Genomic DNA, 12,898 nt, shown 5'->3' with positions numbered 1-12,898 from the left:
AAAAAATTCCTTCCTGACTCCAAGATGGCAATCGGACCAGTCCCTGGATCAACTTGTACTAAGAGCTATCTCCCATAACCCTGTATTCCCTCACTTGCTAAGAATCCATCCAGCCCCTTCTTAAAGCTATATAATGTATCAGCCAGCACGACTGATTCGGGGAGGGAATTCCAGAACTTCACAGCTCTCACAGTAAAAAATCCTTTCCGAATATTTAAATGGAACCTCCCTTCTTCTAAACGGAGTGGGTGCCCTCGTGTCCGTTGGAAGGACCTACTGGTAAATAAAGCATTAGAAAGGTTATTATATGATCCCTTTATATATTTATACATAGTTATCATGTCACCTCTTAAGGGGCCTTACCAGCGCTCTGTAAAGGGGAAGAATAACCCCCTCCTCCCGTGAATCTATACCCCTTTTAATACAGCTTCAAAACCCTGTTTGCCCTTGTAGCTGCTGCCTGGCATTGCTGCTACAGCCAAGTTTATTATCTACAAGGACTCCAAGGTCCTTCTCCATTATGGATTTGCCTAGTGCGGTCCCATTAAGGGTATACAGGGCTTGCATATTTTTACATCCCAGGTGCATGACCTTACATTTACCCACATTAAATCTCATCTGCCACTTAGCTGCCCAGATTGCCAGTTGGTCAAGATCCTGCTGCAGGGATGTCACATCCTGGATAGAATTGACTGGTCTGCAGAGTTTTGTGTCATCTGCAAACACTGATACATTACTTATAATACCCTCCCCTAAGTCATTTATGAACAAATTAAACAAAAGTGGACCCAGTACAGAACCCTGAGAGACCCCACTGAGAACCTTTTTCCAAGTAGAGAATGTGCCATTAACAACCACCCTCTGTACCCGATCCTGTAGCCAGTTTTCAATCCATGTGCAAATGACTTCACTTAGACCAATAGACCTTAGCTTAGAAAGCAGTCGTTTGTGGGTAATGGTATCAAACGCTTTGGCAAAATCCAAATAGATTATATCTACTGCATCCCCACTGTCCAGCTTCTTACTTACCTCATCATAAAAAGCAATTAAATTCGTCTGACATGACCTGTCCTTCATAAAGCCATGCTGATTACTGCTCATAATGCCATTCTCCACTACATAATTTTGTATGTGATCCCTTAACAAGCCTTCAAATAACTTGCCCACCACGGATGCCTCTTCACCTCTTGTATCGGTTACTGATTGTTTTATATGTTACTCTGTATGTCCAATGTATGTAACCCACATATTGTACAGCGCTGCGGAATATGTTGGCGCTTTATAAATAAATGTTAATGTAATGTAATGTCAAACTTACAGGCCTATAATTGCCAGGCTGAGATCTTACTCCCTTTTTAAATATGGGAATGACATTCGCCTTCTTCCAATCCCTAGGTACCATACCTGATGAAAGCGAGTCTGAGAATATCAGAAACAAGGGCCACTGTAATTCTGCCCCTAGCTCTCTCAGTACCCGAGGGTGTATTCCATCTGGCCCAGGTGCCTTGTTTACATTTATCGTGTGTAACCCTTTAAGCACCATATCCTGTGCCAACCACTGTGTAGTTGGAGCTGAGGCAACAGTGAAGCTATTGGGTGGGACTTGGCCCACTGGCTCCTCTACTGTATACACAGAAGAAAAGAACTGGTTAAGCACATCTGCCTTTTCTGTATCCGCTGTAACCATATTGTTACTATAACTCAATGGGGCCACACCCTCAACCTGCATCTTTTTACTATTAATATACTTAAAAAACTTTTTGGGGTTAGTCTTGGCCTCGGCCGCAATGCGCTCCTCATTTTCTATCTTTGCCTTCCAGATTGCTGTTTTACAACACTTGTTATAGTGTTTATATTCATTAATGTATGCTTAAGAGTGCAGCCCACTGGCTTTCTGCTGCCCCCATAGCTTCTACATCCCTCCTGTCTACAAGAACCAAAGAAAGCTGATGAGAGGGTGCAGAGCCAGTGAGAGGGTGGTGACAAAACATCAAATTCTTGATGTCATTTGAATACATGACATAAATGAGTGTCAGTGTGGGCTCTCCTGTTAAAGATAGTGACCATGTTTACAAGGATTCTGACTGCTTGTTTTCTGTTATAGTAACATATTATTAAATATCAATGCCTTATATTATTGTTTAATATATGACACCATAAGGTTGATTCACCAAAGTTCGATAACGCTTATCACATGCCTTTTTGCGTTACAATTGACGCGCAAAATAAACGCGTGATTCGCTAAAGTATTATCGCATGCGTTAAGCCGCATATCGCTTGCGTTAAATAGCGCGCAATCGCATACGTTAATTTTGCCGCATTGCGTTAATTCTCGCGCAGAAATAATACTAACGCATGATTCACAAACACTTTGACACGCTAAATATCGCATTAGTCTATGCGAAAATTAACACCTACTTGGGGCAGGCAGTAATTATAGACTAGAGAGGTACATTTCCTTCAGTTCGGTTAATTGCCCCCTGCTGGGGCAATTAACCACCCACCCCTTACCCATCCCATTCCCGAATAGGCCGCACGATTTGACACCTCACTCATGTGTCTACGACAAACGGTGCGGGTCTAGTTACGCACCGAACTTTTGTACGGAAGAATAATAATAAGCCTGTGAGATAACAATAGTGATGCTCGCTTCGCAAGCACCACTAAAAAGTACAGTTCATGAGCTTTTGGCAACACAATATGGACTTTGCAGTGTTATTTATTCAAGTATGTGTTGGCCCTAGAGTGATGCATCCTCCAGTTTGCAGGGAAATGGTAATTTAAAAAAAAAAAGTAGTTTTATGAACGTAATGCTGTGTATGGCTAATATGGCGTGCGCGCAAAAAGTAGCGCATGTGCGTTAATTAGCGCGCATTGCATCAAATACCGCATGAAAATAGTCTTCGCGACTTAACGCAAACAGCATCGCGTCTAAATTAATGCAAATATCCTTTTAGTGAATAGTGCATTAAGACGCAAAAAATTAGACGCGATAAAAAATTTTAACGCATGCTATAAATAGCGCTCGTTTTAACGCACTTTAGTGAATCAACCCTCATGTCTAAAGGCAAAGTAAAATGTTTCAGAGTTAAAATAATTTTTCTTCAATGTAAAAGGAATGTTGGAGCATTTTGGAATCAGAGAAGGAGGATCATGGCAGAATCTGGACACAGACGCAGGAGCACCTGCTAGTGTTATATGTTGTATTTATACATTACAGTTGAAATTAGGTTATCAGTTGTATATTGGTACTTTCACCCAACAGACCTTTTTTCTATAGGACTTTAATAAAACAGTGTGTGTAATCTATAGCAGGATTTTTCACTGTGATGCCCCATCCAGAGGTGGGGTGTGCAGTTCAAAATTGCAGAGGCGCAGAACCAATTTCAGAACCACATAGCACAAACTTTAAACAGGCTTAGCTGGGGTCCCATTACTTATTTCCCTTGCCCCCCCTTCATATCTAACTGCCCAAGTGCAGCAACCCATAGCAGCTAATTAACTGTTTTTGATGAGCTGACCATAAATGCTGCCTGCTGATTGGTTGTTAGAGGCTATTGCACAGTCCCACTTCGTGCCTTTTAATACATAACCCCAACAGAGCCTAGTGACTCCTAGAAAATGCAAAGTTGAGACGCACAATCATTTTACTTCATTAAATGGGCAATATCCCTTTTCTAATACTAACCAACAAAGAAAAGGCCCAAATAAAACCTGCAGGATCATGGTTCAGAAATATTTTTTTTTCCTTTTCTGCAAACTGCATCTTTTTTCCAAGTCTGCTAAAACTTTAAATCTCCAAATTAAAATGTGTAACAACTTTAGTTTTGAAGATGCTTTATTTCTATATATTCCCTAATTACAGGTGGCAATGCACTACTCAGTTCCCTTGTGATTCATATAATGATCTGGGTATGATTTAGCCACATACACATTGGCTGACTTGTTTTAGCCACTTCACTATTAGTCTTGCCAACTAGATCTTAAGGGGCAGTGGAAGAGTAGAGCTTCTGCAATTTCCAGTCTGCTTCTGGCCTATAACAAATGCAAAGAATGGTTGCTCTTTAAATGCCGTTTCAGTCCAGTTTTAATGCTTTAAAAATTTCATCAAGGAGAATGAAAGGTAGATTCCAGGTGGGTGCCAAGTTGTTACCTGTTACCCTGAGCTGTCACTCATCTTTTAAGTTAAGTGAGTTATGAGCTGCCATCATCTTTTCTCTTTCCTCTATCTGAATTCAGTATATCCAGTATGTTTAAAGAATCCTAAACAGCTAAATAACTGTGCATTGCAATTATTTGTATGCAATATTGCAGCCCTGATTAATAAAATGAGAGAGGGCAGTAGCATGTTATTGACTTTATGGTGCAAGTCTTCATAATTCCTGTAATTTTATTTTCTTATCATACACCTAAGGGGTCTAGCTCGATAGTGTATAAATAGATCCATTTCACACCATTGTTGGTAGAGATGAATGCATGTTGTACCCATTGTTCCCTGTATATTAACCTTAAACCCCTGGGCAGAGAAGTTGGGGAATACTGGTAATATGGCAGCTCCTAAACAAACAAATAGATGTAAATTAAGTCCATGCACATAAAAGAAAGAAACAAATTTTACTAAATCCCTTTCAGTTTAAAATCATAATGTACCCTGAAAATTGCATTTGAGATCTTACTGTGTTTGTGTTCAAGGGTACAGGAAAGCTTTCATAAGGAAATGCTGTATTTGCAAATGTCTCTCCACTGCAACTCTTTAGATGTGGGACATGGTCTGCATTGACCCTAGGTGGTGATGTCACAAAGTAAAAGCTTTCTACAGTTGGAAAATGACTGTTGGAAAATGACTGTTGGAAAATGACTGTTGGGCAGAGCATTTAGAAGAGAGAAGAGCTGGCAGCCATTTCCAACATGGAGAAGAAGGATTTCAACTGCGGCGATTCGGGACCAGGACCTTACCAAGAGATGAAGAGAAAGCTAGAGAGTGAAGTAGAAGGAACAGCAAGAAAGAAGAAACGCAAAAAGCGTCATTATGAAGAAAAATCAAAGGAGAAGAGTAAAAAGGCCTCAAGTAATGAACAACTTCCAGAAGAGGATCAGAAGGTGAACAAAATGGATAGAGAGGACAGCAAAAAAAGTAAGAGACCCTCCTGTGATGACCATCAGAAGAAAAAAATGGACAAAGAGGACAGCGAAGAAGGGAAACCCCAATGTGATCATTGTCAGAAGAAAAAAAGGGACAGAGAGGACAGTGAAGAAGGTAAGAGACCCTGCCCATAGATGCTTTTTGCTTTCCTTCCCTCCTGTTTGCTTATAACACAATTTTGGTGTGAACTTGGCCTGGATTAGTAGAGAGTGTTTACAGGCTGTTATGAGCAGGGTCAACTGCCATAATGCTTAGATAGACTTATTTATTGTAATCCTTAAGTGAGGTTGTGTGTGCATGTATAGCTACAAGGTCCAAAATTATGGCTGCCCCTAGCAACCATACAGGAAAGTGATTTTAATCTAGTATCAGCTAGAAAAACAAAAGCAAAAATCTGGTTGGTGGCAATGGCAACTGCACTTGTGCAACATATCAGCTATCTTAATAAATGAGGCATTTGATAGGATTCAGGACCAGGGACTGCCTAATCAATAGGGGAGGCAGCATAGTAGTGAAGTATTACAAAGCAAGGTATCTGATTGGCTGCTATGAGCAACATCACCAGTAATGTTTTACTCCCCTTTTTACACACCGTGATAAATATACCCCTAAGTGTCCTAGGGCAGTATATGCTATAAGATCTGGCCCTGTATAGAATCATATTTAACTAGTTCATACCTACTCATCTATCTGTCTATCTATCTATCTATCTGTCTGTCTGTCTGTCTGTCTGTCTGTCTGTCTATCTATCTATCATCTATCTACATGACCAAAGCTGCTGCACACCTGCATCAGGAGAATGTAAATAAGTAACAAGTTGTTACTTTCTTCTAAAAAAAAATCCTGGTATAAAACCAAAATGTTGAATATCTTGCACGTGTTTGTTATCTAAGTTCGCCAATCTTTATTCATAAAAAATTGCCAGGATGTACAGTACAAAAAATATACTTTAAATCATTTAAAAACCTTTGTTCATCCCTTCATTCCACTACACCATTATAAAAACAAAAGGAATAAATCAGTGTTGGGAGGTTGGCAAAAGCCATAAAATTTGGGGCCTTGTCTGGTCACATGACTTCCTGAGACATTAGCATGGACAGCTGCACTTGCTCCTGGTCAGTGATAATACAGAAGAGCAGGGCTATATTTGGGAGTGGGGATGCTTTGGTTTATGAAGGGGACCTCAGGTGTAAGCTCTTTTGAACATAATCCACTTTACCTCTTGTATTTTTATTGGTTGTATTTCTGTATGTAATGAATGAAATAAAAATCAAATCCAATTGATACACCAATTTATTGTGCAGTGCTGCAGAATATGTTGGTACTTTATAAATACATGTTAAAAATAATAATAATGTATAAAACATTTTATACAAACTTTATACGTCACACATGCTTATGACCTGGAATAGTAAAGTAGCACTGTTTAAATGTGCTGTAGCCAATGTAGGAATTGTAAATAAAATCTCTTCTTCACTAGATGGAAATGACCAAAAACGACAACGGGCTGATCCTACAGAGCCTAACCCCCAAACAATAACCAGCTATGAGTTCCATTCAGAGCTGGGACAAGGAGGATACAGCAGGGTGAGAGATCAGTTTCCCACTAGGGATACTTCTTCTTTGGGCATATGATTAAACTATAGACGTTATAGGGGAAGAGAGGGAAGCAGTATTAAGGATATGTTCTAAAAGGATGATTCCAGTTTAGAACTAGAAATTTACTCTACTGTATGAAGGAGCATCTTTTAAGTTATGTTAGTATTAGACATTATAGGAGCAAGCATATGTATTTATAAGAGCATATAAATGTAATTTTTCTGTCTCCCTTTCTCAGGTTATGCTGGCCACATTAGGTGACAGCCCACCTGTTGCGATTAAGATCATCAAGAAGAACTCAGGGTGCATTTCCAACAGCATCCTGACAGAGGCCAACGTGCTCCGGATCACCAGCGAATGCCCATACCTGTGCCATGGGTATGCGGCGTTCCAAACTCAGGTACACAACTGGTTTATACCCAACCTAAAACCCCCAAGGAAAACAAAATTTCATTCCCTGGGAAACATGCACATTCTTTCCAGTTTGTAGTGTTAGTGCTTAAAGGGTACTTGTCATTGCAAATCTGTAAATTTGACCCTAACAATCAAATAACTGCTGAATTTTCAAACTGGGAAGCTTCTGAACAAAAATAGAAATAAGATAATGGCAAACTACCCCTGTTATCTTTATCTGCAGAAAGTATCATACAAATGTATATCTAAATATTTGTGTTGCATCAAATTTGCCTTTGCATTATATCTTTGCTACATCTTGTACTTGATATGTGTGCTCCCCTAATCTGCACTGTTTTGTTTTGTGCCATTTATTCCAATGATTCCTTCTCACTGTATTTGTCTGTGTAACCAGCGGCACGCATTCCTTGTTATGGAACTCCTCAGTGGGGGAAGCCTGGAGGAACAGATCAATGCACACGGATGCCTGGATATGACCAGAGTACTGTAAGTAGCACATTGAGGAATACAGGAAATTACTATATTCTGTTAAAACTGTTGCAGACATTGGCTATTGTGCCATTATATTTACTAATAGTTCTGAACTTGCTAACAGTTTTGCAGAATATATAAAAGAAGGCACCTTATTCCAATGTAAGGGTAAGCTATTTCCCATACACCTACAAAAGTAGCAAGGCATGCGCTAATCTTTATCATCATTTACTTCTATTTAACAGCTTCTACTCCGCAGAGTTGGTATGTGGCTTGGAATCCCTTCACAACATGGGCATCGTTCACCGGTCAGTAAAACTCAATTATATCTTACTAAATGTTTTTTCTGTTTTTGCATATTCCATTGCTTTATAGGTTTATATGAATCCCAAACCTCTCTCATGATTGCCCTTTTAATATCTATATTACAGGGATCTCAAACCTGCAAACATTATGCTAGATGGAGAAGGTCACATCAAAATCACAGATTTCGGTCTAGCGAAGATTAATATTTTTGACAACAAGACCATCACTGGCCGGGCAGGCACAATGGGATACATTGCCCCGGAGGTAAGAAATGCAATTTCAGTCTATCTTATCAAGTGAGACCTAGTAACAGCAGTATGTAAAGGGGTATGTGGGCAGAATAACAGAACTGCATCTATAGCCAAACTGAAAACACGTATAGACGTAGAAGTATCAGTGGCTGCTTACAACTGTTGGTCAGTTGCTAAAATGCAGTTACTTACCCCAATGCCATTCTTAGAAGTCACTCTGGGGTTATGTTAGTAGCCTTTTGTTAAAGTGGAACTATCATGAAAACAAAAATTTAACATAAGGTTTATCGATTGGAAATAAAAAGAGTTAAATAAAATTATTACTACACTGGCCCCTGTTTCCTTTAGCCATGCACCAATATCCCATGGTCTCTATGCCCCAATGCAGGCAGTATTTTGTAAATTGTTACCTGAGAAATCCTTCTACCAGAAATGCACCAAAATACAAAATGGCCTGTCCTTCATATTTCTATGTACTTGTTGTTCGGCTTTATAAGATAAAGGCACAAGGGTTTGTGGGATGTCTTTCCATAGGGAAGAAGTACTGCTGAGTACAGTATGGGAAGGGCTGATCTCAGGTAGAGCCAACATTATAGTGTTCAACTTTAATTTTATATCTCTGGCCACTGTAAGGTAAGACATTCTCTAATTGTTAGTGTGCCAGCCAGTTCCTTAACAGAGAAAAAAGGAAGAGTAAAAACAATGTGAGAAATAGATAGGGTAATTAGCTAAGTATGATGACCAAAGTAGCTTTGGTATAACAGTGTATGTTAAGGTACATAGTTTCAATCATGTAGGTTAGGATTTGCATATTCTTGTAGGTGGCATCACAGGATATTTGGCCACTATTTTCAATACAAATTTTGTTTCCCTTTACTTTAATAATCTTTAAATCTTATAATCTTAATATGGTTTAGGTTAAGATGTCAGAAGGGTAAATCACTGAGAACTTTGTTTTTTAGATTCTAAACAATAGGGAATATACTGCAGCAGTAGACTGGTGGGCCCTTGGAATCATTATCTTTGAAATGGCCACCGGCGAGTCCCCATTCTTGGATGGAAGCGATGAGGAGGAGCATACTGACTCTGTCATCTACGAAGAGCCTGTATTTCCTCAGTGGCTTGATGAAGACCTGGTAGATCTTCTAAAAAAGGTGATATAGAGAATTAATAGTCACAGATACATTTATGCACCACATCATTGACTAAAACAGAATAGGCTATATATATATTATATATATATATATATATGTCATGTAACAAGCATAAAAGGTACTCACAGGACTTAAAATGTAGTTCAAAAAAGTTTATTTCTAATTAAGAATCTAACGTTTCGGCTGCTGTTGCAGCCTTTCTCAAAGACAAAAGTGAGACTGTGAACCTGACATCAAGGGCCCACTCTCACAAAGGTTAGTTGTGAACAATGCTAAATATACAGCAATGTGTCATATTGCCCTATGGTGGAAATAAAACAAAAAGTTTAAGAAAATTATCCTTAGCTGGGGTCCGCTAGCACTATGACCCACTAGAAGATTTTGGGCCTTGATCTCCTTTAAAATTGTATACATATATATATATATATATTTTTTTTTTTTTTCCTGAAGGTTTAGAAAAGTATGAACATTATTTTCACCATACATATTAACAGGCAGTGGTTGTTTTGCAGCTTATTATATAGGTTCCTAGAGATGTATTGGCAGCACTAGCCCTAAGGTGGGCATACACTGGCTGATTTCAGCTGCTGATATCGGTCCTTTAGACCAATTAGGTGGCTTATCTGCCCGTGTGTGGGCACCACTGGCAGGACTCCCCAACCAACATCTACCCTGAAATCGCCCAGATCTTGATTGGGCAGGTTTAATTTTCCATCATATCAGGGACTGCATTGGCTTGTTGATGTAGTCCCCAAACCGATGGCACCTATGCCTGCTGTTTTAATTTGATTGTTTAGCCCTAGGGCCAGTTAGCCCCATATCGCCCACCCGTAGGTGTGGCAAGGGCACCAAGCGAGCAGATCTTACAGTGTATGGCCACCTTTACACAGTTTGGGTTTCTGTACATGTTCTGCATTCTTTATTGCTTTTGTTGAGTTGTTTTTTAACTGCTCCTTTTATCTAAAGCTCCTCAAGAAGAAGCCTCAACAGCGCCTTGGGGTGTGTGGCACCATCAAAGACCACCCCTTTTTTTCTTGTATTGATTGGGAGGAGCTGGAGAGCCAGGAACCACCTGTTCAGCCAATAGTAAGTTCCTTTCTAAACAATGGAAGCATAGTCTTGAATTATTTTTATACTAGTAATATATGCTAATTATAGTAGAGAGGGGACCATTAATGTAACTTCAATAAAATGTATTGTTTATATATGAAAAATATATCATAATATCTTATAGAACACCTTTATATGAAAGTTGAAAAGGGTGCAAATAATGAGAAAATAGAAAATAAAGATAAAAAAAGATCCAATCTGACTAGAATTGGTTATGTAGGAATATAAATACCTGATGTTCTTGTCATTTAGGGGTCTTTTAGGCTATATTTTAAATAATAACTCTTCCTTTCCTGCCTTAATTTGATCCCAAGGAAGGCAAAGGATTACTACCTATATAAATGGAGCTATTGATACTTTTTATATGTAGAGCATATGCCAGCATTGCATATTTACTTTTGTACATTATTATTGATTGCCTTTGCAGATGCATTCTCCCTGCACAAACAGGCATATTTATTTATGATCACTAGGGGTGCTGTAGCATTGATATCCTTGGAAAATATTGTTACCAAGGCAAACTATACTTCAGTTTCAGCTTCAGAGCTTGCTTTTGTTTGTATTATTTGTTTACATTCTAAGACAAACAAAATAAAATGCATAGTTTGTGTGTGTAACTTATTCTGTTGGATCTGCTGGTGCAAAGATAAAGGCACTTACAGGTTTTTACTTACCCATACTGGATATTCTGTATTATCCTAACATTGTTTTTTCCAATTTTGTGCAGCCAACAATAGATCTTTTGAAGCCGCTTGAAGGTAAGGCTCCGTCTTTCCTGCAGCCCCAAAGGAATGACACCACATCAGGGGGCAGCAAGAAGAACTCAGGCTTTTCATTTGTCAGCTCCACCTGGCAGAGGTAAGTATCTGAGCCTCATGGTATCTACAATCACCATCCATGGACTTAGCATTGGAACATCAGCTGCATACAGACTACATCATCTTCTGCAATGTCTGGTCATATCATCTGCTCCTGAGCCCCTTGGGATCCATTCATCTAGCACAGCCTCTCATGAGAAAAACTGACAAGGGTAAGGTAAGTGTATGGATACACCGAAAACATCAATAGGCAGGCACTCCGGGATTTCAGGTATAAAAGATTTTTGCAGAAGTTCACAAAAAGTATAGTAAAATCAAAGTATATTTATTTAAAGCTAACACATGTAACAGCAAGCCTTACGCGTTTCGTACCTTTCGGTACTTAATCATAGGCTGAATGAACAATTGCTCACAAAGAGTATTTAAAGCATGAGAGGCCAATGATCATTTAGATGTGATTAGCCAATCACAACACAGAATTAATTAAGTAAAAACAATTGGCAAACATTTAAAGAAAAAACATGTGTTAGTAGCAGTATGTACCCTAAAGTATATAATAGGGTAAATTATCTCAAAAAATGTCTGTATATTTTTTATTTATTATTTTGTTGTTTATTTTATATATTATTTTTTATATAATTTCATATATAAATGTCTTTTAGACAAAAGGTATATTTATAAAGAAGTTCATTTAAACAATATAGGAATCATGCTAATTTTAGAGTTTCCTATATTGTTTACTATATACAATATGTAACACCAAATAAAGTTATATATGTAGAGTACATTCAAACATAACAAGATACATCATAATCAAAGTTCAAGCCTTGCGGCTGTCTAGTGTTGAGAAAGAAAATCCACTTTGTTTCTTTCTTTATAAGTGTATTAACAATATTACCTCCTCTAGGGTTTGGGAGAACCCTATCAATACCTATAGCAGAAAAATGTTGTAAGGATCTATTAGAGCACTCATGGAAGTGTCTTGCTACTGGTGTATGAGATTTAATATCCGTAATGTTCAGAACATGTTCACGGATTCTTTCTTTTAATCTTCTACTCGTCTGTCCTACGTATTGTTTCCCGCAATTTTTGCAAGTGAGAAGGTAAATCACATTTCTTGTGTTGCAATTTATAAAGTGTTTGATTACATAAGTCTTTTTTGTAGTTGTTGAAACAAATGTATCTGTTTTAGTCACAAATTTGCAAGTAATACATCTTTTTGCCCCACAGGTAAAACATCCTTTTGTGGATAGCCACGTTTTTTCTGGTATGTTATCTTGGATCATGCTAGGTGACAGTCTGTTTCCTATTGTTTCATTTCGCCTAGAGATAAATTTTATGCCATCATTCAAAATAGACCTAAGAATCGGGTCTGTCTTTAATATGGCTAGATTCTTGTCCACAATATTTTTAATCATATTGTATTGTGGACTATATGTAAGTATACATGACAGAGTAGTGAAAGTGTCTTTAGGTTTGATTAAAGTAGATTGTGTAAAATTTTCTGAAGGTTTATTGTTACTATCAGTAAATTTATATCTATTAAAGAGATGGTTTCTGTTTTTAGAGGCTGCTCTTTTATATGCTGTATTGAGAATAGTAGGGGTGTACCCTCTTTCTCTCAATCTTCTA

General features: G+C 38.3%; 1 protein-coding gene across 1 annotated transcript; it reads left to right on the top strand.

The window, feature by feature from the left end:
- Positions 1-4,908: 4,908 nt before the first annotated feature.
- Positions 4,909-12,500, top strand: LOC101732914 (protein kinase C delta type). Its single transcript, XM_004912352.2, has 10 exons — positions 4,909-5,257; positions 6,624-6,730; positions 6,981-7,142; positions 7,551-7,642; positions 7,873-7,935; positions 8,059-8,197; positions 9,147-9,338; positions 10,305-10,424; positions 11,176-11,306; positions 12,497-12,500. Exons 1-10 carry the CDS (start codon positions 4,909-4,911, stop codon positions 12,498-12,500), a joined length of 1,359 nt encoding a protein of 452 aa, XP_004912409.2.
- Positions 12,501-12,898: the final 398 nt, after the last annotated feature.

The sequence above is a fragment of the Xenopus tropicalis genome, chromosome 2 (genome assembly GCF_000004195.4).
Source record: "Xenopus tropicalis strain Nigerian chromosome 2, UCB_Xtro_10.0, whole genome shotgun sequence".
Classification (NCBI taxonomy): Eukaryota; Metazoa; Chordata; class Amphibia; order Anura; family Pipidae; genus Xenopus; species Xenopus tropicalis.
Note: the sequence above shows the minus strand (reverse complement) of the source record. Positions and strands in the feature narration are given on the sequence as shown.

What these genes read in the sequence shown, in the direction of transcription:
- LOC101732914 (XM_004912352.2), top strand. Translation starts at nt 4,909, where the DNA reads ATGGAGAAGAAGGATTTCAACTGCGGCGATTCGGGACCAGGACCTTAC. An exon ending in GACAAGGAGGATACAGCAGG is followed by an intron (nt 6,731 to 6,980) that starts GTGAGAGATCAG and finishes TCCCTTTCTCAG; the next exon opens with GTTATGCTGGCCACATTAGG. An exon ending in TGGGATACATTGCCCCGGAG is followed by an intron (nt 8,198 to 9,146) that starts GTAAGAAATGCA and finishes TTTGTTTTTTAG; the next exon opens with ATTCTAAACAATAGGGAATA.